Raw genomic sequence first — 23,017 nt, 5'->3', positions numbered from 1 at the left:
ACCCCTTATTAAGCTTTGCTTAAGACTGTTCCCAGCTAGGTGGCATAATGGATAGAGTGCCTGGCCTAGAGTTAGGGAGACTCATCATCCTGAGTATAAATATAGTCTCAGACACTTAATAACAGTGTGAGCCTGGGCAAGTCACTTAGCCCTGTTTGCCTCAGTTTCTTCATCTGTAAAATGGCAAACCACTCCAGTACTTTTGCCAAGTAAACCCCAAATGTGATCACAAAGAGTCAGATACAACTGAAACAACTCAACAACAAAAACTGTTCCCTTACTGAGAGGCTTTAAGGCTTCTCCCTTGCTGGGCTTAGCTTGAAGCTCCTCTCCTATTACTGTAGTATTTTTCACTTATACTTATGTGTCTACTTCAGGGTTTCCGCATTATTATCACAGACCTTCTATGCAGCCCTGGACTCGGTGAAGGAATCTACAAGTGATTCTCCCCATTCTTTTTTTTAAAACTGGTGTATTTTTAGAGCTTCCCCAGACTGTTTGTGGGAGATCTGGGTGTCTAACACTGCCATATTCCCACAATCCCTCATAGCTGAGAACCTTGTCTTATATTTCACTGAAAAAAACTGAAGCTATTCACAGAAAGCTCCCTCCTCTCCCCTGTTCCTCATCTCATATCATTCAAATGCCTTTTGCCATTATCACATCTTTTACCTCTATCTAACATAATGCTGTCACCCTTCTCCTTGCTAAAATAAGCTCGTCTCCATGCACAAGTGATTCTATTCCATCCTTTTTGCCAACATATTACCCCTTTTATTATCCCCATTGTTTCACTGATCTTCAATCATTCCATCACTGTCTGCTTCCTTTCTTCACATACAATCATGCCCAAATCTCCTTCTCAAAACACAAACCAAAAAAAACCTCACTTTATCTATCCATCCCCACGAGCTATCCCATCGTCATTTTCTGCCTTAACTCCTTGAGTTAACTGGTTAGCCAAGCAATGAGCAGAGAAGCAGTCATGTGTCATACAGATTTTCCTGACTATACTAAACACTGAACTCACTACTATCTTTTCTTTCACATTCTTTTTCTTTACAGTTTGGTTTTTAACCAAACCACTGAAGTTGCTCTCTCCAAAGTTACTAATGCTCCCTTAAGAGCCGAATCTATTGGCCTTCTTTCAGTCTTCATCCCTCTTGATTTCTGAAGTCTTTAACACTACCAATAACCATCATCATCTTGATATGTAACAACAGTGTTACTTGCAGCTACTGTGGGGTGTAAGGCCAATAACACAAGCACACAGGAGGTCTTCTGGTACATGTTCTTTGATCTGCTTTTCTAAAGGAAAGCAACTTTAAGGGGTTAACAATCTTATTTTAACTAAACATACATATGTCATTCACTTAGTTCAGGGGGGAAAGTCAGCACCCTAACCTTCAAAGGAAATACAAACAGAAATTACAAACAGATCCAATAACACAGATCAACAGACAGACTTCTAACCATCTGACCATAGTGATACATACATAGTTACCAGAGAGAGCAGCACCAACATCTGGGTTTTCAAAGCCAGGGAGCTCCTAAACGGCTACACAGAGTCTCATCTGTCCAAATCATATGAACACTCTTTCAATGAGTGAGCCCCCAAGCAAAATGCTAACCTCAGAGTATATATACTGTTTCCAATCAATGAGTCTTGATTCAATCAAAGATTCTTGATTCAAACAAAGGCAAGACTCAATCAAAGGCACTTGGTTGCCTTAGTGCTGAGAAACACTCCAAAAGAAAAAAAAACAGCAAAAAGTCCCACGTTGTTTGCCATTCCATGATAATATCTTCTCTTTAGGTTTTTCTGACATTATTCTCACCTGCTTCTTCTGCCTATCTAACCACTCCCCTATTTCCTTTGCTATATCTTCATCCAAACCATGCCTAGCATCTGTGGTTGTCTGCCAAGGCTCTGTCTTAGGCCTTCTGTTTCTTCTTCTTTTATTTTATCTGGTGATCTCATCAGCTCCAAAGTTTTAATTAGTGATATACACATACATATATGTACATATATGCATACACATATACATATATGACTCTCAGATCTACCTTTCCAGCCCTAACCTTTCTCCTCAACCTCCAATCTTGCATCTCCAACTGCCTTTTAGACATCATGTTTTATACGCAGTATGTCCAAAACTGAACTCATTATCTTTTTCCCAGAACTCTTACCTCTTCCTGACTTCCCTATTACTGGCAAGGGCACCATCATTCTTCCAGTCACCTCAACTGACAGTCTAAGTGTCATCCCCCAATAATGGTCAGTTGCCACATCCTGTCTTCCTACTTACTTAAAATCTCTCATATATGCCACCTTCTCTCCTCTGACACTTCCACCACCTTAGTTCAAGCCCTCATTACTTCACACTTGGACTCTCCTGCAGTAGTCTGCTTATTGATCTTTCTGCCTGACCATCTTCCATTTAGCTGTCAAATCAATTTTCCTAATGTGCGGGTGTGTACCTTTCTATTAAATAAACTCCAGTAGCTCCCTATTTCTTCCAGGACCAGACTTTTAAAGCCCTTCATAATCTGACCCCTTCCTACCTTTCCATTCTTCTCACAACGGTATGTCATAATCCAGTGAACATTGATCTCCTTGCTGTCCCTCAAACGCAACATTCCATCTCTTATCTTCCTGTTTCTTCACTGGCTGTCCCCCATGGCCGATTGTAACAACAGTGTTTCTAGCAGTTGCTGTGGAGGTGTAAGACCAAGAACACCAGCACACAGGAGGGCTGCTTAGCATAGATTCTTTGATCTGCTTTTCTAAGGAGAGCAACTTTAAGAAGTTAACAGTCTCACTTTAAACATGCATATATCAATCACTTAGTTCGGGGGGAAAAAGACAGCACCCTGAACTTCAGAGCAAATACAAACAGAAATTACAAACAGATAAACAGATAGGCTTTTATCTGTCTGACTAAATCACAATACTTACATAATTACCAGAGAGAAGCACCAACATCTGGGTTTTCAAAGCCGGGGAGCTGCTTCAATGGCTACCCAGAGTCTCCTCACCAACACTCTTTCAGTGAGTGTGCCCTCAAAACAAAAAGCCAACCTCAGATCTTATATACACTTCTGAGGTTCCTGGGGCACTTGATTACCTCAGTGCTGAGAAGCACTCAAACAAAAAAACAGCAAAAAGTCCTGTTTTGCTTGTCATTACATCTGAAAGTCTAGACTTATCAAAGGTACTGGATTGCCTTAGCATTCCAAAAGAGAAAACAGTAAAACAGTCCCACTCTAATTACCACAACACTGATTGTCCCTCCTTGTCTCTGCCTCCTAGCTTTCCTATCTTCCTTCAGTGGTCAACTAGCATCTAAACTTCTGCATTCAGAAGTCTTTCCTGGTCCTTAATTTTAATGCCTTCCCTCTGAGATTATCTCTAATTTATTCTGTATAGAAATTGTTTATACATAGTTGGTTGCATGTTTTCTCCTTAATTAGACCATGAGCTCTTTGAGAGTAGGGACAGATTTTGCCTTTCTTTGTATCACTAGGACTTTGCATAGCACCTAGCACATAATAGATACTTAACAAACGCTAGTTGTTTGATTTTTCTGACTGATCCTCTTTGCTGATTCTGTAACATATTGATTTTCCACTGTCTTTGGTTTTTACTTCAGTGTTGTGACACTTTATGAAATATTGCTTAGATTCATGATTCTATTAGATGTTTGTGCGTAATTTTTTTTAAATTAAGGTGTTTAAAAATCTCCAACTGATTCTTAAATTTCTCTAAAACTTCAAACAAACTTTGTCATCTTGTGTCACTTCTTAGAAACAAATTCCAATTTCATGTAGTCTTTCTAAATTTTTTACACTGGTTCCATGGGCATAAGCCTCCTCTGAATGAAGCAACGCTTTTCCTTGTGAAGGGTATCTGACATCCTTATGGCAGTAGGATGCAATTCTAACAAGTGATAGTTCTCTTCAAATGATATCTTGATAGTATTCTTCCTGCATCCCACCAGGTCTTCTCTTTTCTATGATGAATATTCCACGTTCCTTTAATTATTTCTTATCACAATTCCCAGGCCTTTCAGAATCCTGGTGTACTTTGGGATTGCTAAAACTTCTTAATTTTGTTTCCAAAAATATGGCCACCAGAACTGAGCTCCTTGCTTCCATAGCAATCTAAGACAGTGCAGAGGGACTGCTGCCTTCTTTGTTTCAGGCAGCCTTTGTTGCTTTTCTCTGGTACAGTATAGCCCACTACTACCACAATTACCACATGTTTGTGGAGGGGGGGTGGGGCAGCAATGCTCATGGGGAAAAAAAAACCAACAAGCATGTTCTGAATTCTCTCTTTTATCTCTTCCAGGAACTTCTTGTAATAGTCCTTATAGAGAGAGCAGATGAAAATTTGACAAATAACTACCAAGATTAAATTTGGGGCCTAAAAAGAGTTATTTAATCAAACATCTGGTGTTTTGTTTTTCATTACAATGTTGCTTTTAATAGGTTGTATAAGGAGGTTTCCTTACTGTGAAGCCAATGTGAAATCTAGGAAAGGAAAGATTTGGTGGAACCTAAGGAAGACCTGCTATCGGACGGTAAAACACGGGTGCTTTGAGATTTCCATAGTTCTCATCATCTTTCTCAGCTCTACTGCTTTGGTAAGTGAAATAGCAAGCAAGGATGACACTGATGGGAATATTTGTTCTAAAGTTATTTTCCCTCTCTCATATTTCTTCTAATACCCTGACTCCCTAGTAGAGGAAGAAAGGAAACAATAATTTATTAAGTGCCTGTTATGTGCCAGTCATTATGCTAAGTGCTTTAGAAATATTATCTCATTTGATCCTTATATCAACCCTGGAAGTAGATGCTATTATTATCACCATTTTACAGCTGAGGAAACTGAGGCAGATATTAGTTAAGCAACTTACCTAGGGTCATGCAGCTAATAAGCATCTAATGTCAGGTTTGAACTCAGATCTTGTTGACTAGCTGACTTTAGACCAAGTGCTCTATCCACTATTCTCCCTAACAGAGGACCTCACCCCCTACTTTATGAAAATAACCAAAGCTATGCACTGTAATATTTCCTCTTCTCTTTACTCCGCACCTCAGTTTTTTTTTCTCATTGTCTTCTATTTTTTCCTCCTTTGTGCCAATCTCTGAAAAAGTAGTGTCTTCTCTCCTTGCCATGGACAACCTTTCTACATATGTATTTGATTCCTTCTCCTCTGGGAGCTCATTCCTCTTTCTATTTCCCTTATTGTTTTATCCCCTGGCCTTGCCTAGTTGAGTCATGTAGATGGCACAATGATCCTGCAATCAAGAATGCCCACATTCAAATCTAACTTCAGTCACTTGCTAGCTACTTGACCCTGGACAATTTATTTAACCTCTGTCTCCTTCTATTCTCTCATCTATAAAATGAGGGTAATTCTATCATCTATATCCAGAGGATTACTGTAAGGAGCAAATTAAATAAAGCACTTAGCCCAGTGACTGGCATACAGTAAATGTTTAACAAATGCTTGTTTCTCTTATTCTTTTCCCTCCTTCCTTCCTCTGTTACTGACAAACATAACTATAGTTTGTTAAGGTAAAATTAGTTGGGCTGTATTTTGGTGATCTATGTATACTCATTCTGACTGGGCCTCTGGTGAATTAGGGCATAAACTTGTAAGAAGACTAGCTCAGGGTTTTAGTTGTGTTTCTGAAGCCAGCGCTAAGCTAAGAAGCTTATATGGTTGATTGAACCCACAGTTTTAGCCTCCTTTCCAACATGTCTTTAACAATAAATCATTTCCTTTCCCCCTCTCATTATAAATGACAAATTGTACATGTATTCATCATTTGCTTTATTTGTTCACAGATCTTTGAAGATATATACATTGAAAAGAGAAAAACCATCAAGATTATTCTAGAATATGGCGACATGATCTTCACTTATATCTTCATCTTAGAGATGCTTCTAAAATGGATGGCATATGGATATAAAACATATTTCAGTAATGTCTGGTGCTGGCTGGAATTCTTGGTTGTTAATGTATGTACATTTAATCAGATTTTTAAAAGATTATTCAGATGCTTCAAATTGTATCCATAAGCATTTATTAAGAACTTACTATATTAAGACTAAGATTTTGGCAGATATGTGGAGATTGCTATCCAATAGCAAAGAGACTCAAGGCAAGAAGATTAATTAGAAGTTTATTGCAATACTCCTGGATAAAGTTACCCTCATTGGGCCTCAACTAAGGTTATGGTCATATGAAGGGAGAGAAGGGACAAATACAAGATATGTTTTGGAGGTTAAAGAAAAAAGATTTGGCAACTAATTGGATATGCTGGATAATGCTATGGTTTCAAAATTGGATTACTGGAAGAATGTGGTGACCTCATTACAAATAAGGAATTTGACTATGAAAGGGACAAGAGTTAGTATAATAGCTCAAAGGGATGGCAGGTAGGGAGCTTATTTTGTTTTAGTATGGGAGAGGCTTGAGCACCTAAGAAAGAATCAATAGAAGGGAAAAGATTGAAAATGAGAGGGGGAAATATTGTCAGCACAGTGTTCTGGAGAAGCTGAGAAGAGATGTGATCAAGGATACACAGAGAGAGGGATGGACTTTGGGGAGGAAAAGGGTCACTTCAGCAGGGAACAAATGAAATGAAGTCTGAAAAACAATAAACAAACAAAACAGGCCTATTAAAGCCCAGGATAGTTCTAGGGGTGGACTCCAATCTTCCCATGGGGAGGAAATGGTAATGATGGCTCAAGTGGAGACTGAGAGACTTGAGACTTCTGGTAAGTGCTGTGAAGGAAGAGAGTTCAGATGAGACATAGCTGGAGACTATATAATGTTGAGAACTTTACCCTTAACCAGTTGTAGACAGCTAGAGACATGCCTTACTCATTGAATCCTAAGAAAATCATAAGTCCTGAAGTTGGGATTTACTTTGGGAATTTACTCAATCCACCCATCCTATGCATATCTCCTGTGTGCTATGAGGATCTTCTGCATCCTTCAGGTTTTGGCTCCAAAAATCATCTGGTCTTTGTCTCATGCCTCGAGTGTGTCCTTGACTCCAAATAGAAATTTACTCAGGTCATAGTATTTCTTGTATTATTTCTTTCCTTTCTATTCTCACTACCATTCTCTTAAGCTAGATTCTCTTCACCTAATGCCTGAATTATTACACAACTTTTTTAACTGGTCTTCTTCTCCCCACTCCTTATTATCGTTGACAAAGCAGTCTTCTCTGATATGTTGCTTTGCATATGTAATTCCCCTTAACAAAAATCTTCAGTGTTACCACTGCCTGCAGGAAGGGTCCATGCTATTTAATTGTTCATTCAGACCCCTCCCCAAGCTGCCTTATACTGACCTCTCCCATCAAACTGGTCTAGTCATTGTTATCCCAACACCCCACACACATTTCTCCCCCTTGCTTTTATTTACATCATTCCTCCTTCTGGAAATTACTTCCTTCACTAGACTGTTTATCTAAGTCCTGCCTGTCTTTCAAAACCCTGTTTGAGTCTCACATCTTTTTAGAAGCCTTCTAATCTCTTCCAAGACCTCAGAGTTCTCTCTCTGAACTGAGCACTATGACATTTGCCTATACAACTCGTTTGATACATACATGTGCTACTTCTCTTATCATTTAGGCTAGTATGTATGTTCTGTACCTCTCTATTCAATTAGTTTTTGAGCTCATTAAAGATCAGAATCAGATCTTCATATTCTCAGAGCCTAGCAAAATGAATGTCATATAGGTGGTACTTAGTACATTATTAAGTTTTCTTACTGTGGGTGATTAATATATCTTGTTTAGAATTTCATTGTGTATCTATTTTAGCACTATTTTAGCTTCATTTCATGGTTATATATTTAAGAATAGCCTGTTATTCATTTTAAAGTACTAATTGAGAGGAATCACCTCTGTCTCTACCATGGCCACCACCACCAATACCACCAGCATTACCAGAGCTTAGAGGAGCCTGGAGGGCCCCACTGCTCAGCCTCTCCTTCTGACCCCATCATTAATTGCCAACATCACTTGGCACTGAGCAGGCCAAAGTATTTGCCTGACTATCTGGTGCCTCCTGCAAAGGACTTATTCCAACAAACTGTTAAAACAGTGTGGATTAAGGTATGCAGAGACATACCATATCTGAAGGGATTAAAAAGGCATATATAAAAAGGCATAAAAATTGGCACTTAAGTGATACCCAAATAAAAATCCTAAAAATAAAGAAGCAGAAAGGAAACTCAAACAATTAGGTGGGGCACATAACAAAGAAAAGGATTAAATAGTGAAGGTGGAGGTGGAAGTCATTTTGATAATCCATTTAAATATGGATTCACATTCTAGAATACAGATGATGTCTTCAGAAAAATTTTTGGTAGAATAGACCAATTTTCACTCAGCTTCTTTGAAAATTCATTTGAGACCTTTTTTGGAAGTCAAAGAAGAGCTCATAAAAATGGAAGCAAAGGTATAGGACCCTTTTTCTCTGTTAATGGATTTCCACGTTTTGGAAGACTTTCTTCATTTGATACAGGATTTACTTCATTTCGGTTCATTGGGGTAACTTGCTTCTCTTCTATATTATTTGGTGATAGTGGGATGGGTAGTTCAAATTCACATCAAATATGACTAAAATAGTTAATGGCAGAAACATTACTACAAAGAGTAGAAGAATTGAAGTTGAGTAAGATGTCCTGTTAAAGTCCTTAACAATAAATGAAGCCTTAACAGAGAAGTACAACAGAATGCCCTGCCTTTCTAGTCATCCAATGCCCATTCTCAGAAGATGAATTAGCCTGCTGATACTCCTACCAGATATGTACCTTAAAATATTTCTAAGCAGGAGAAAGAGCAGGATGAATCTTGGATCACCAGTGGCTGAGAGTCCTCCATTTTCTTAGCAGGACACAAAGAAGATGTCAAGAGGAAGAAAAAGAAACATAGAAGAGCAGAAGAAATTAAACAAAGTGAACCATTAAAATGGACTTGTCAGAAGTGCTAGTTCTTTTTCACCATCTGATCATATAACATTTGAGTATATGTGTGTGTGTGTGTGTGTTGCTTTGGTTGTTCACATTATAAGGCAAATGACAGTGTTTTAATATTGTACTAAAACTGCTTTTTAGTGAGACTCTGGTTGTTGTTCATTCAGGTCCAACTCTTAACCCCCTTTGGAGTTTTTTTGGCAAAGATACAGAAATGGTTTGCCATTTCCTTCTCAGCTCATTTTACAAATGAGGAAACTGAGGCAAAAAGGGTTAAATGACTTGTCCAGGGTCACATAGCTACTAAGAATATGAGACCAGATTTGAACTTAGGAAGATGAGTCTCCTGACTTCAAACTCAGCACTCTACCCACTGCACTACCTACCTGCCTAGTGCAATTGATAATGGGTTGTCAGATTACAGGCGAAAAGACTGCTAGATTGGTGATTGATGGCTTGGTGGTATATTATGTATTGGGCATCTAGAAAATCATAGATGTTCTTTCTTTTATTCCTTCCCCAAGGGGGTTAAAAGGTACCACAGAGATGATTTTCCCCTGGGGCCTACTGTTAAATTAATCCATCTCATTTTTTTCATTGATGCAACTTTCATACAGATTGTTGCTACAGAACACTAGATCAAGCTGGGGTAAACTCAACTGGTGGCAGATATAGGCTCTCTAAGAATTTGCTAGGTGACACTCTTTCCCTGATGGAAGTAGAATATATGATACTTAGCAAGAAAATTAAAATCACAGAATTTAAGGATGTTGTTGTTCAGTCATGTCTGACTCTTTGTGACCCCAGTTGGGGTTTTCTTAGCAAAGATACTGAAATGGTTTGCCATTTATTTTCCAACTCATTTTACAGATGAGGAAAGTGAGGCAAACAGGGTTAAGTGACTTGTCCATTGTCACAGAACTAGTAAATGTCTGAGGATACACTTGAACTCAGGAAAGAGGAGTCTTTCTGACTCTAGACCTGGCAATCTACCCACTGCACCACCTAGCTGCCTGATGTAAGGATAGTATAATACTATTAGTTATACATTGAATCATGAAGAAGGTACTTTCTCTTATGTTGAAGATAGCCAGATCTGAGCCATGAGCAGTGAATCACTTCAGAGGTGAAATTATTCCTTACATCTATTATTACTTTAATTCCAAAACTTTCCAACCTGTCCAAATTCTGCTTTAAGCATTTGCTCTTTTGGGGGGGGTGGGGGAAGATGGTGAAGAATTTCTTCTTTATTTTATTGTATTTGCTAGAGTCCTTTTCACTAAATGTCATGGAAGCTGCCCAATAATCATTGTTCCACAATTACATTATGGCTCTTCCTCATATTGGAACATAATGAGGAAGAAAGAATAGCTGGTTGAAAGCAACATTTGCTATCCTAAGTGAAGAGGCTGACCTGACTTTCGGTTTCCAGATGTTCCCTTTATTTAAAAAAACATTTCATTTGAATCTGGCAGGATCAGATATCAACTTCCTGTAATAATTTCATTTTCATGAACTTATGGCTCCTTATAAGTTTTTTTCCCCTTTGAGCACTGAGTAGAATCCTTGTATTGCCTTTACTTGCATGTTACTTGGCAGTGAGTTCCTCTTTCCCTCTTAACACCACAGCCTCTGGGTCACATTGTGCTTTTGTCTCTTAGAGATGTAGTCCTTGTGAAAGCATTGATGTGACTAGAAGGAAAAAAGCCAGTAACTTCCACCTAACAGGGTCAAAGGCAGAGCTATCTTTGGGAATATATGGCAAGTCCACATTCTGTAACCATGCACTGAGTTTTGGAAACCAAAATACAAATCTAACCTCTGTTTGAATGAAATGACTGTTAGCACCATGTTTAAGGACTTTTTAGTAAGGGGAGGGAGTAAGAGATGGAAGGAGGGTAGGTCAATCTAGAACACTGAGGTAGCTTAGTGTTAATGCTTATCATGAAAAATGTAACCTTAATAAATATTAAGTACTTCACACTCAGGATTTTTAGGTACTGCATTTGGGAAACATAAAGATTTAATATAGCCCATCTGTCAGTCACCTGATAAGTACCACTAAGTTGTTTGTGCTGTTATCAATATTTTAAAATAAAACCAATTCTCATTAGAAAAACAATAAAGTGCCCATTACAAGACTAGAACATTGTTACTGTTAGTGTCAAGCCTTTAAGTTTGTGTAACTGTAAATGTTGATCATGATAAATGTAAAAAAAAATACTTCTATTTGGGTCTACTTAGGCCATCAAACTACATTTCTTGTTATTGTTCTTTCCTGTCATTATCAATGTATCTTCTCTTAAATGTGTTAGAAAAGGACTTTCTCATAAGCTGTTACCTTCTTGCATCATTTCTTGACGTAATCTGATTATTTTCTTAACATGCCTTTTTCATTTTATGGAGGGGTTTGAGATGATAGTTGTGAAATATTTATCTTTGTTTCCATACAGGTCTCTTTGCTTAGTTTGGTAGCCAATTATCTAGGATACTCAAAACTTGCTCCTTTGAAATCTCTTCGGATGCTAAGAATTTTATCTGTATATGAAGAAGTAAGGGTGAGAAACATAAAATTTTCTACAATAATCTATCCTTGTGAACAAAGTAATACTATGTAAAACTGTGTAAGGTAAGACTTCCTAGGAATGCTGAACTATATATCCTTCTGTGGTTTCAGAACCGATAGATAGATTTCTATTCCATTGCATAAACTCATGCAGACTCACAATCAGTTTTTATCACTTAGATTTCCCACCTTTATATCTTGTCACATACAATGTTTGATATAGAAAGACATATCTCAGAGTTTCAGCAGAAATTCCACTTCTTGTATTCACTATTTCTTTTTTTTTCTATTGAGACTGTGATTTTATTGGTATAGAACACTCCCTGGTGAGGAAATTCACTCTACTAGAGCTGTTTTGTGCCTCCTCTGCAATTCTTAGAGATTTGCTTAGAACACTAAGAGGTTAAATAACTTGCTCAGGGTCACACAGTATATGTCAGAGGTAAAAGAAAAGAACCCATTACTTCCTGCCTTCCAGTGTAGTTCTCTATCTGCTAGGTCATGCTGTTTTAATAGAGATATCAGTTATTAAAAGGAGATTATATATAAATAATACAAATATGAGTTTGGATTTTCTAATTCGTATATAATGTTATTTTTGGGAAATTAATAGTTTTGTGATCAAATGGTAAAATTGGTTAATACATTTAGATTACATAAATCTGGTATCTCATTTCTTTTTTTCTAGGTGGTTTTGCATATTTTTTTAAAAGCAGTTCCGTCCATTCTAAAAGCACTTCTGGTCTGCCTTATGTCTTGGCTGTTTTTTAGCCTAATGGGAGTTAACTTGTTTGCTGGCAAGTTCTTTGAATGTGTTAACACCACAACTGGTGAAAGACTTTCTAGGACTATTGTCTCCAATTTTTCTGAATGTAAGACGCTCATCAACAGTAGTGGAGATGTGCAATGGAAGAATGGAAAAGCAAATTTTGACAATGTCGGAAATGGTTATCTTTCTCTCCTTCAATTAGTAAGTGGCCCTTATTTCTACAGTGCCTGGGCTTGCTCTGGTGCACATACATGCGTGCACACCCTCCCCCCTCCACACACACACACACACACACACACACATACACACATACATCCTAGTCTGAGTGTATTATTTCCCAAAAATTTATGGAGGAATAAAAATCAAGATTTTATTTTTTCAGTGTTTTCTTATGAGTTTACAAACAAATATAAAAATGGAAGTATATTTGATAAAACATTTCACAAGGTCTTAAGATTATTGTGGAAAAAATATAGGTTAGTTGATTATGTAGTTTGGTGAAGTCACACCTAATTGAATGAACATATCCAAGGTTTATTTTTTTAATGGACCCATTCCAGAAGTATTCTACTAGGGTGAGGGTGGGGGAAGGGTTCTACCTGTTGTGGGTTTTTTCTTTTTTTTTTTTTTTGTCCAGACCTATTTTATCAGTCTTCATATGGAAATTTCTTCCATCAGTGCAAATGAGCAACTCCTCAATTATTTAAAGCCTTAGAGAGTTGTCTGGAGCACTGAGAGGCTGACTGACTTAAACAAGTCAGACAGCCAATATGTATCAAATGTAAGATGAACCCAAGTCTTTTCGACTCAGAGGACAGGTTTCTATATGCTACTCCAAACTGCTCTATTATGCAACTTTTATTTGATAGATTACTTGATTGAACATGTAGAAGGTATATTTATAAAGGCAACATTCAAAAAATTAAAGTGTTTTTTTAAAAATTTGAAAGTTCAACAGTCAAAAATACCACCAGGTCAGAATCTTATGAGACAAAACCAAGAGGGTGAAATTTTAAAAGAACCAATGTGAAGCCCTTCCAGCTATAGATTAGAACAATAAATTACACAACTACTAGATGGAGGAAGATCTAGATTATCAACAGCCCATATATAAAAGACCTAGGGGTTGATTGACTACAACTTGAAAATTAACCAGTAGTGTTCCATAAATGGTAAGACAAAATTTCATACAATCTTAGGCTGTGTTATTGGTAATGTCCTTTTCAAGAGTTGTGGCTGGTCCTGACTGGCCGTTCAGGACACACTTGGAGTATTCTGTTGAGCTATGAGTGTGACATTATAAAAAGGATATTGACAAATAAGGATGCATTCAAAGAAGAGTGAGGAATAATTATGACAAGTTGATACAAAAGCTATCCCCTAACATAGGAGCATACCTGTTTTTATTGCTGTTTGTGAATGGAATGTTCTTCTTAATATCTTTGAAATTTTAGAACTGTCCCAAATAGGAACTAGTGGCCAGGGTAGGGATTGGGAGGAAGTGAGAAAGGGTTCAACATGTGTATCGTCTAGCACAATGAGAGGATAGTAAGTGTAAGAAAGGGGCTATGTATGTTAGAAAGTGTACTGACTCCCTCAAGTTTAGCAGCCACCACATATTTCTTATCCCTGGTGTTGTAGAAGAGAGAGATGGAGTTAGAGTATTAGAGGGAATGGAAAGAATACAAGGCATTTAAAATACCACAATTTTCTTTTCATTTTTATTTAACCATATGTTTTCTAGCTTATTTCTATAGGAATGTTCTAAATATTGAAAGAAGAATTAAGCTTCTATGCAGCGACATAGTTAATGACCAATGTGGTGAGACCAACCATATACCCTAATTCTAGGGGATTTTGACCTAATCTCTTTGGCAGGTTAGTGAAACCTGTGAACCTATTCTTGGATTAATGTTTATACATACACACAATGAAATATGTAGGACAACAAATGAAACCAATTATGTTGAATTTTTCCAAATAGGTAGGTAACTAGATATAGGTATATTTGATAAATATGGCTTTTAGAAGACACAGAGTCTCCTATTTGATTTTTTTAAGTCAGTTATATGAAGCTGTAATTGTGGGATTTCAAAAATCAACAGAGTGGAAGACTGAGGCATAGGTTTATTGTGGAGTTTTTTTTTTTCCCCCAAAAGAAGGTTAAAGGGACAGGACCCTTGATTTCATTGGTATAGGGAAACACTGTTGAGGAAACTGCCTCTACCAATTCAGGTCAGCACCTTCTCTGCTGTTGAATGGAGCACTAGTATGCTAAGTGGCTTGCCCAGGGTCAGCAGCCAGCATATGACAAATGCAGGACTTGAACCCAGTTCTTCCTTGTTCTGAAGATGGCTCCTATGTCCTACTCCTTACTGCATTTTTTCCTAAAATCTCCTAAAATCATACTTCTTGCCACCTTTGTGTAAGATCCTGGTGATGCAGTTGGAATAGACATCTTTAGTCTCTTTTATGAATTATCAATTCAATTTTGTCTGGTATTAATTTTGTTCCACTCTTGCTAACAAAACCAGTTCGCTCACTGAGGAAGAGGAGGAGGAGGAGGAAGAGGATAGCACACATCTATTGCTTTAATTCCTTTAGATATTTCCTTACACAAAGCTGTCAGATAAGTGGTGCTTAAAATATCCATTTTACAGATGAGAAAACCGGAGCTCTGAGAAGTGAAATGACTTACCCATAGTCACATACCTCACAATTGTCAACTTGTGGTATTTAGATAGCAGTTGTTGACCAAAAACTCTTAGTATAGTGATAAACTTAGCATTAGTTTACTAGCCAAATGTGACATTTTGAAGGGAAAAAACAATACCTTAAAACTAGATCTATACCGTAAGTTAAAACAATATTTTGAAATGTGACAAGATTTACTCATCAATAACCTGTCAAACTAAGCTTGACATCTCTCTTGTTCTTAACTGTCATCTATAGATGCAAAATTTAATAAATGTAATATTTGCAGGCCACCTTTCAAGGATGGTTGGATATCATGAATGCAGCTATTGATTCAGTTGATGTAAGTATGGGACAATGTATCTTCTAATAATAACTCTTCATATTTAAAGTTAGCTAAACTCGTCACAAAACCTATTCTTGTGAGATACATAGTACAGGTATTATCATCCTCATGTTATAGAAACTGAGGCTCAAGAAGGAGAATTATTTGCTGAGGGTTACACAGTTGGAAGGTAAGAGAGTCAGAGCACCAACCCAGATTTTCGGATTAAAGAAAATTAAGTGCTTTTACTACTACAGTATGCTGCCACTGCCACCACCCACAGAATCAAAAAGTTGACAGGTGTTTATTATGCATTCACTATGTGCCAGGCACTGTGTTAAATACTAGGGATACAAATGCAATCAAAAAGAAATCCCTCAAGGAGATCTTTGGGGAAGAGAACACCCAAAAGGGAATCGTAGTGGGGAAAATTGAGGATACCTAGTGAGTGGGTGTGGCTATAGATGAAGTCCTATGGCAGTGAGTCAGCAATGCAGCCTGAAGAGGAATGAAGTTGGGGTTGGCCTTAGCCTCCTCCTTCAAGTGGAGGTCCTGTAAGGAACCAAACATTCAGAGAGAGAGGATTGCAAGAGCAGAAGTTACTTCCAGTGTGAGAAGTAGTTCACAGGTAGGGTGAGCTTCCAGGGTGAATAGGGTTCTATGACATGGATGAAAAAAGTCCTGCGTAGAGTCAACAGTATAACCCAGAGAGGATAAACCCTGCCCAGAAGAAAAACAATAATAGCTCACAGTCATTTAATGTTTTAAAGTGACCAACATGCTTTCTGCATATTGACCTTTCGAGGGAGGTAGTGTAAGTATTATATCGATTTTGAAGATAAGGAAACTAAGGCTTTGAGAGATCAGACCACTTGTCCATGGTCACAGAGAGAGTCTTTGTCAGAGTCAGAATTCAAACCATCATCTCTTAACTCCAAGTCCACTTCACTTTCTCCTACTGTTTGCTCTCCTGCCTCTGAGGGGCATCTCTAACTCAATTTCTAAGGCTCTCAAAAAATAATTCTTCCAATTAAATAAAAAGGTGCAAAGAACAATGAATCTGTTAAATAAGTAGAATCTGTTTCACAAGAACTGATGGAAACTATAGCTGTTTCAAATGTTTATTTTTCTCTGAATTGCATAGCAGCTCTTTCTCCTTACAGGTTGAGCTAATATAATTTGCAAAACCTATGGTGGACTTTCATTTTCAGATTTCAGACTATCTTTGGTTCCCATCACATGGGTTTGTTAATTAACATGAAGTAAGAATGACTGATTTAAGCCTAGGTAATAAACTTTTTAAATGAAATGAAAGCAAAATGGTGGCCCCTAGATAATAAAGACAGAAAAAATGCTCACATTTCTTGCTAAGTTATTGCATTAAATTGAAATCTTTGATCAATACTGATGTATTGCTAATGTTTGCTGTTTTTTTTCTTTGTTTAGGTAGAAAGTCAGCCTGAGTATGAGAGCAATCTCTACGTGTATCTTTACTTTGTCAGCTTTATTATCTTTGGTTTGTTCTTCCCCCTGGTCTTCTTCGTTAGTGTTGTCGTTAATCATTTCAAACAACAAATAAAGATAAGTATTCCAAATCTTTGATTGATCAATCCAGTTGTATTCTATAAACTTTTATTAAGAAACTGTTCTTTACTAAGGTACAGTACTAGATATTATGGACACACTCACACTGGCACGCACACACACACACACACACACACACACACACACACACACACACACCATACATATACACATCTCTGCTACAAGAAGCTTATATAAGGGAACTGGTGGGAGAGTGGGGGGAGGAAGGAGAGGGGAAGCACATTTACATGGATAACTATAATCTGGAGTAGATTGTGACTGGAGCTAAGGAAAGGTCTAAACAAAGTGCTCTGGGAAGATGTGAGCAGAGAGAGAACACTTTCAGCTAAGAAAACCAATCCATCCATCAAATAACAAGCAATCGTTAAGCCTTTATTTTGTGCTAGACACTGTGATAAGCTCTGGGGATAAAAAGAAAAAAAAATAATAGTCCCTAACCTCAAGGACTTTAAATTATAATAGCAGAGATAACATTTGAAGATATAAATATGTACATAAAATAAATAAAATGGGCAGAAGGGAATTATGGGATGGGACATTAGCAGCTGGGAAGGACCAGAAAAGACTTTCATAGAGAAGGTAGTGTTTGAACTTAGTCTTAAGGGAAACTAGAGATTCCAAGAGGCAAAAAAGTGAGGAATAATTGTATTTTGGAGATGGGAGATGGAGTATTGTGCCCACAGAGCAGTAAGGAGGGCAGCATGGCTAAATTGGCTAAATGCAAGGAGGAGATTAAAGTGTGTAAAGGAGAAGGGAAGGGAATAAGCATTTGTGTAGCACCTACTGTGTGCCAGGAACTGCTATAAGTAATTTTACAAATATTATTTCATTTGAACCTCACAACAACCCTGAGAGATAAATGCTATTATTATTCCCTTGAGGAAGCTAAAACAAAGTTTAGTGACTTGGCCAGGATCACCCAGCTATTAAGTGCCTGAGGCTGGATTTGATCTTGGGTCTTCTTGATTGCAAGCCTAGTATCTATCCCCTGTGCCACCAGCTGCCAATCTAAAAAAAAGACTGGAAAGATTAGAAGGGGACAGGTTTCGAGGAGCTTTCCATGTCACAGGAAATTATATTTTAGTGTATAGATAAAAGAGAGCCACTGGAATTTATTTGACAAGGAGGTGACACAATCAATTGGATGAGTGCTACAGGAAATTGGCTTTGATGGGTCTGTGCAATATAAATTAGGATGAGAAGAGTGTTGGGGCAGGGAAAATAAATAGGAGGCCATTGTAATGATCTAGGCAAGAGGTGGTGAGGGCCTTAACTAGGCAAGTGGCTCTGTTAAGAGAGAAGAGAAAATAATATGCAAAAAAATGTTACAGATATAGACAAAATATTTGGCAACAGATTGGATATTTTGGGTGAGTATGAGTATGGACTAGACTGAGGATGATACTGAAGTTGCAGACCTGAAATATGAGAAGGATGCTGATTCCCCAGTAGTACTAAAGAATTTTTAGAAGAAGAATTTTTAAAGATTGGGGAACATAATGAACTGTATTTAGAACAATTTGAGTTGGCAATACTTACAGGCTATCCATCTGGAAATGTCTGATAAGTAATTTGGTGTGTGGGACTGAAAACCAGGGAAAAATTCATAAAATAGCTTATACCTGAACTGAGCCTTGAAAGAAGATAATCATGAAAAGATAGATGAGGATTTTTGAATCCTTTGAAGGATTTATTTTTCCTTCTTTCTTTTAAACATTGGGATAACAATTGCCTGTTTCCACTGTGATGATATCTTTCCCTTTGTGATTTCTCAAAAGATTACTGATACCAGCCCAGCAGTCCCATCCACAAAGTCTCTCCATATTCTGGGATGTAATTTATCCATTTCTGGTGACATGTGCACACTGAAGGCAACCAATTGATTATCTCTTACCACATCCCTCCAATCTTGGATCTGAATTTCCTGTTAATTTTTTCCCTTTGTTCTATATTTCCTGTCTGAAGATCAATGTCCTTGGTAAAGAAAACAAAAGCAAAATACATAATAGTTCTGCTATCTCTCTATGGTCTAATAACCTAGTACTTTTTGTCCCTCAGTCTAGTCTTAGCCTTTTGCTAATCATTCTCTTCTCCTCAGAATAGCTAATAATTCCATTTTGTTGTTCTTTGTATTCATAAGAAACTTTGGGCATATTGAGCTTTACTATTCCTGATATTACTTTCTCAGGACCATTTAAATTATTCATCCCCTCTTACTTTCATTTGCTTTCATCCTCCATACATCTCTTTAAAATCCAAATTAGTTAGTGTGTTCATTGGACATTCATACCAATATCTGTATATAGCCTTCTTTTCATCAGTCCTTACCTCCAATTTCTTCTTGCTACAACTAAGCCTATTCCCATAACTGAACAGCTTCCGGATTAATTTTCCATAATGATCAGCCATCGTACTTCCTATGTCAACTATCTCATATTTTTTCCATCCTGCTCCAAGTCACCATTCCTAGATCTACCATCTTAATTCTCAGCAGATTATGGAGCAGAAGCCATACTAACCAAGTTTTAAGGATTTGGGGAGGGGTAATCAATAGTCTAAAATTTAATAGAGATTTGAGGACAGTGAAGTCTGAGAAAGTTTTATTTGATTACAAAAACCATTGATGAACTTTGAGAGAATTTTTTGTTGACTGTTTTGAGAAAGAGCCAATTACAAGGGCTTTGAGAACAACTGGGTATTGAGAGTAGAGAAAATATGTAACATAGCCCTAAACTCCAATAAATCATTAGATTATAGATTTCTATCTCTTAGAGCTATCATTTATTCAACTGAATTCAACATAAATTTATTAGGTACTTATTGCACTCAGAGTATTGTTTTAGGTGCTAAGAGAAATGGATAAAGCAATTGTTATTGAATTTTGTCTATGGGCCAGGTATTGTGCTAATAGACATATAAATTTGAGTTGACATAGCCTCTGTTCTTGGGGAGTTTACTATATGTTCAGAAATGGGAATGTGATGCATTCATAGATAACATATATGCATCGAGGCACATAGATGGTGCAATGGATAGAGTGTTAGAGGTCGATAAGGCCTGTTCAAATCTGTCCTCAGACACTGACTAGTGGTATGACTCAGGGCAATTTACTTATCCTCTGTCGGCCTCAGGTTCCTCATCTGTGAAATGGAGATAAAAATGGCACCTTCATCCTCAGGTTGTTTCAGGAACAAGATGAGATAGTATTTGTCAGGTGCAGACCTAAACTTAAAAGTACTACATAAAAGCTAGCTATTATATATGTACATGTACATGAACATACACCTGTATATGTATGATTCAGCTAGGTGGCGCTGTTCAGAAAGCACCAAGCCTGGAGACAGGAAGACTCATCTTCATTAGATCAAATCTGGGCTCAGACACTTAGTAACTGTGTGACCCTGGGCAAGTCACTTAACCCTGTTTGCCTCAGCTTTTTCATCTGTCAAATGAGCTGGAGAAGGAAATGGCAAACTGCTCTAGTATCTTTGCCGAGAAAACCTCAGGTGGGGTCATGAAGAGTTGGACATGACTGGAAACAACTAAACAACAAAAGTGGAGTGCTCAGAAAGGCAACAGTAGTGGACATAAAATAAAGAATATAGATAAATAACACCTAGATTAACCCACCGCCAGGTGATCAATTCATCAATCATTCTTGACATGTGCAGTCTAGGTATTTTATGTTTGTACATCCTTGTACACAGAGCTACATGAAGAAATATAAATTCCTTAAGTGCTGTAGAGATGACATCCATTTGAAAGGCACCAAATTCTCTACTATCATGGCTCCAAAAATGAGTATTAGTTGATTGGGGAAAATTGAGACAAGAAATATTATTTTAATAGTTTTCTTTATTTTTACATTGGTGGCCTAGGTATCTTCATGACAGAGAATCGGAAGAAATACTACAATTTGATGAAAAAGTTGGGGCATGGGAAACCCCAAAATCCAATACCTCGGCCAAGGGTAAGCAAAATAAATACCTCTCATCCAGATTGTCAGAAGATTGTTTTCATTACATCCTCAAAAGCCTTATTTTTTTTTCAAAAGACAAGCTGATAAGTTTTATACTATGCCAGTTGCCCTTCTCTCATTTTTGACCATCTACCATAGTGGCATCATATTAATAATTTATGTTTTTAGGACTTATCCCAGCTTTGCTGTCCTTTTGTGTAGTATCAAAATTACAGTCTCTCATGTTCTTCAGTAAGTGTGAGCCTCCTCTGCCAGTGTTAGATTCAGCTCATTCCTTAAAGTGATTAGTTTCCTCAATTAGTGTGGCCAGAAAAAAATCAGCACCAAAAATCAAACCTTCTTGCAATGAGCCTTTCGGCAAGATTGGTCCTGGACTGCCAGTCCATGAATGTGCCTTTATTTAAAGCTTTTTCCACTTAGTAGGACCTAATAGAGCTTGTGCCACATAGGCACATCCTTTGACAGTAAAGGATCATCTCCATATCCCAAGGAGGAGGTTTTTATTAGTTGGGGATATGACCTTTGAAGGAACATGAACAGTATACTGCACACAGTACTTTTTTTGGTTGAAAAGCATTTATTAAATACTTATTTTGTGCCAGGGGCTATGCTGATAGCTTAGAATGCAAATACAAAAGTGAGAGTTTCAGCGTCAAGGAGCTTACATTCCAATGGGAGAAACAATCAAAATTGAGGAGTGATAGCCAGGGTAGAAAGTTTTAGTCTGGGAGTAGAATAATAGAGCAGTCTGTTAACACATACTTTCTTTTTAATACCCTTTTCAAAAAAAATTTGAGTTCCAAATTTTTCCTCTTCCTCATTCCAGCCCTTCTCCTACCCATTAAGAAGTCAAGTTATATGATATCTATTATGCACATGATGTCATGTAAAACATATTTCCATATTAGCTATATTGAAAAAAAGCAAGAAAATACCATGAAAAACAATATGCTCCAATCTATACTCAGAGTTCATTAGTTCACTTTCTAGGGATAAAGAACATTTTTCATCATAAGCTCTTTGGAATTGTTTTGGATCGTTATATTGATCAAAGTAGCTAAGTTTTTCCACAGTTGATCACTATTACAATATTGCTGTTACTATATACAGTGTTCTCCTGGTTCTGCTCACCTCACTTTGCATCGGTTCATATAAATCCTCCCAGGTTTTTCTGAAACCATCCTGTTCATTTTTCATTCTAGCAAAATAGTATCACAATCATATACCACAACTTGTTCAGTCATTCCCCAATTGATGGGTTTCCTCTCAATTTCCAATTCTTTGCCACAACAATAAGAGTTTCTATATATATATATTTGTACAAATAGGTCCTTTTCCTTTTCCTTTGATCTATTTGGGATATACACCTAGTTAGTGGTATTGCTTTATCAAAGGGTATACACAGTTTTATAATCCTCTGGGCATAATTCCAAATTGTTCTCCAGACTGTTCAGACCAGTTTCCTACCCTACCAATAATGCATGAATGTACCCATTTTCCCATATTCTGTCCAGCATTTGTCGCTTTCTTTATTGTCATATTAGCCAGTCTGATAGGTGTGATATTTTAGAGTTGTTTGAATTTCTCTAATTATTAGTGAATTAGAACATTTTTATATAACCACTGATAGCTTGGATTTCTTTTACTGAAAATTGGCTATTCATATCCTTTGACCATTTTTCAATTTGGGGAAGCACTCTTATTTTTATACATTTGGCTCAGTTCCCTATATATTTAAGAAATAAGGTGGCCTTATCAAATAAATGAGTTGTAAATTTTTCCCTAGTTCAATAATCAATTCAATAAATATTTCTTGAGTTACTTGCATCCTGTTATTTTATAATTGTAAGGGACCTTACAGATCATTAAGTCCAATCCCTTCGTTGTATACAACCTTATGTCGTATAAACTGTGTGTGGAAGCAAACACAGGAAAAAGAAGGCAATGCTGACCTGTAGTGTCATGATTGACAGAGATTCTGTAGCACACAAGAGAAACAAAGAGTAGGTCCACAAGCATGGCAAGGGGACATCGGTAGAAAAAAATTGATAGTCTCACCACATGGGACACATGA

At 37.3% G+C, this 23,017-nt stretch overlaps 1 protein-coding gene and 1 pseudogene across 1 annotated transcript in view; both read left to right on the top strand.

The window, feature by feature from the left end:
* LOC118837898 (sodium channel protein type 9 subunit alpha-like) overlaps positions 1-23,017 on the top strand; it is an 86,159-nt gene that overhangs the window by 55,171 nt on the left and 7,971 nt on the right. Inside the window, exons 17-23 of the mRNA XM_036745038.1 lie at positions 4,492-4,646; positions 5,858-6,031; positions 11,459-11,563; positions 12,260-12,541; positions 15,324-15,377; positions 16,806-16,941; positions 20,828-20,934. Coding sequence (XP_036600933.1) covers positions 4,492-4,646; positions 5,858-6,031; positions 11,459-11,563; positions 12,260-12,541; positions 15,324-15,377; positions 16,806-16,941; positions 20,828-20,934 — 1,013 coding nt within the window. The remainder of the gene's footprint in view (positions 1-4,491; positions 4,647-5,857; positions 6,032-11,458; positions 11,564-12,259; positions 12,542-15,323; positions 15,378-16,805; positions 16,942-20,827; positions 20,935-23,017) is intronic.
* On the top strand, positions 8,145-9,022 carry LOC118840017 (annotated as a pseudogene).

This window comes from Trichosurus vulpecula, chromosome 2 (genome assembly GCF_011100635.1).
Source record: "Trichosurus vulpecula isolate mTriVul1 chromosome 2, mTriVul1.pri, whole genome shotgun sequence".
NCBI lineage: Eukaryota > Metazoa > Chordata > Mammalia > Diprotodontia > Phalangeridae > Trichosurus > Trichosurus vulpecula.
The sequence above is the reverse complement of the archived record's forward strand: the minus strand, read 5'-3'. Positions and strand labels throughout refer to the sequence as shown.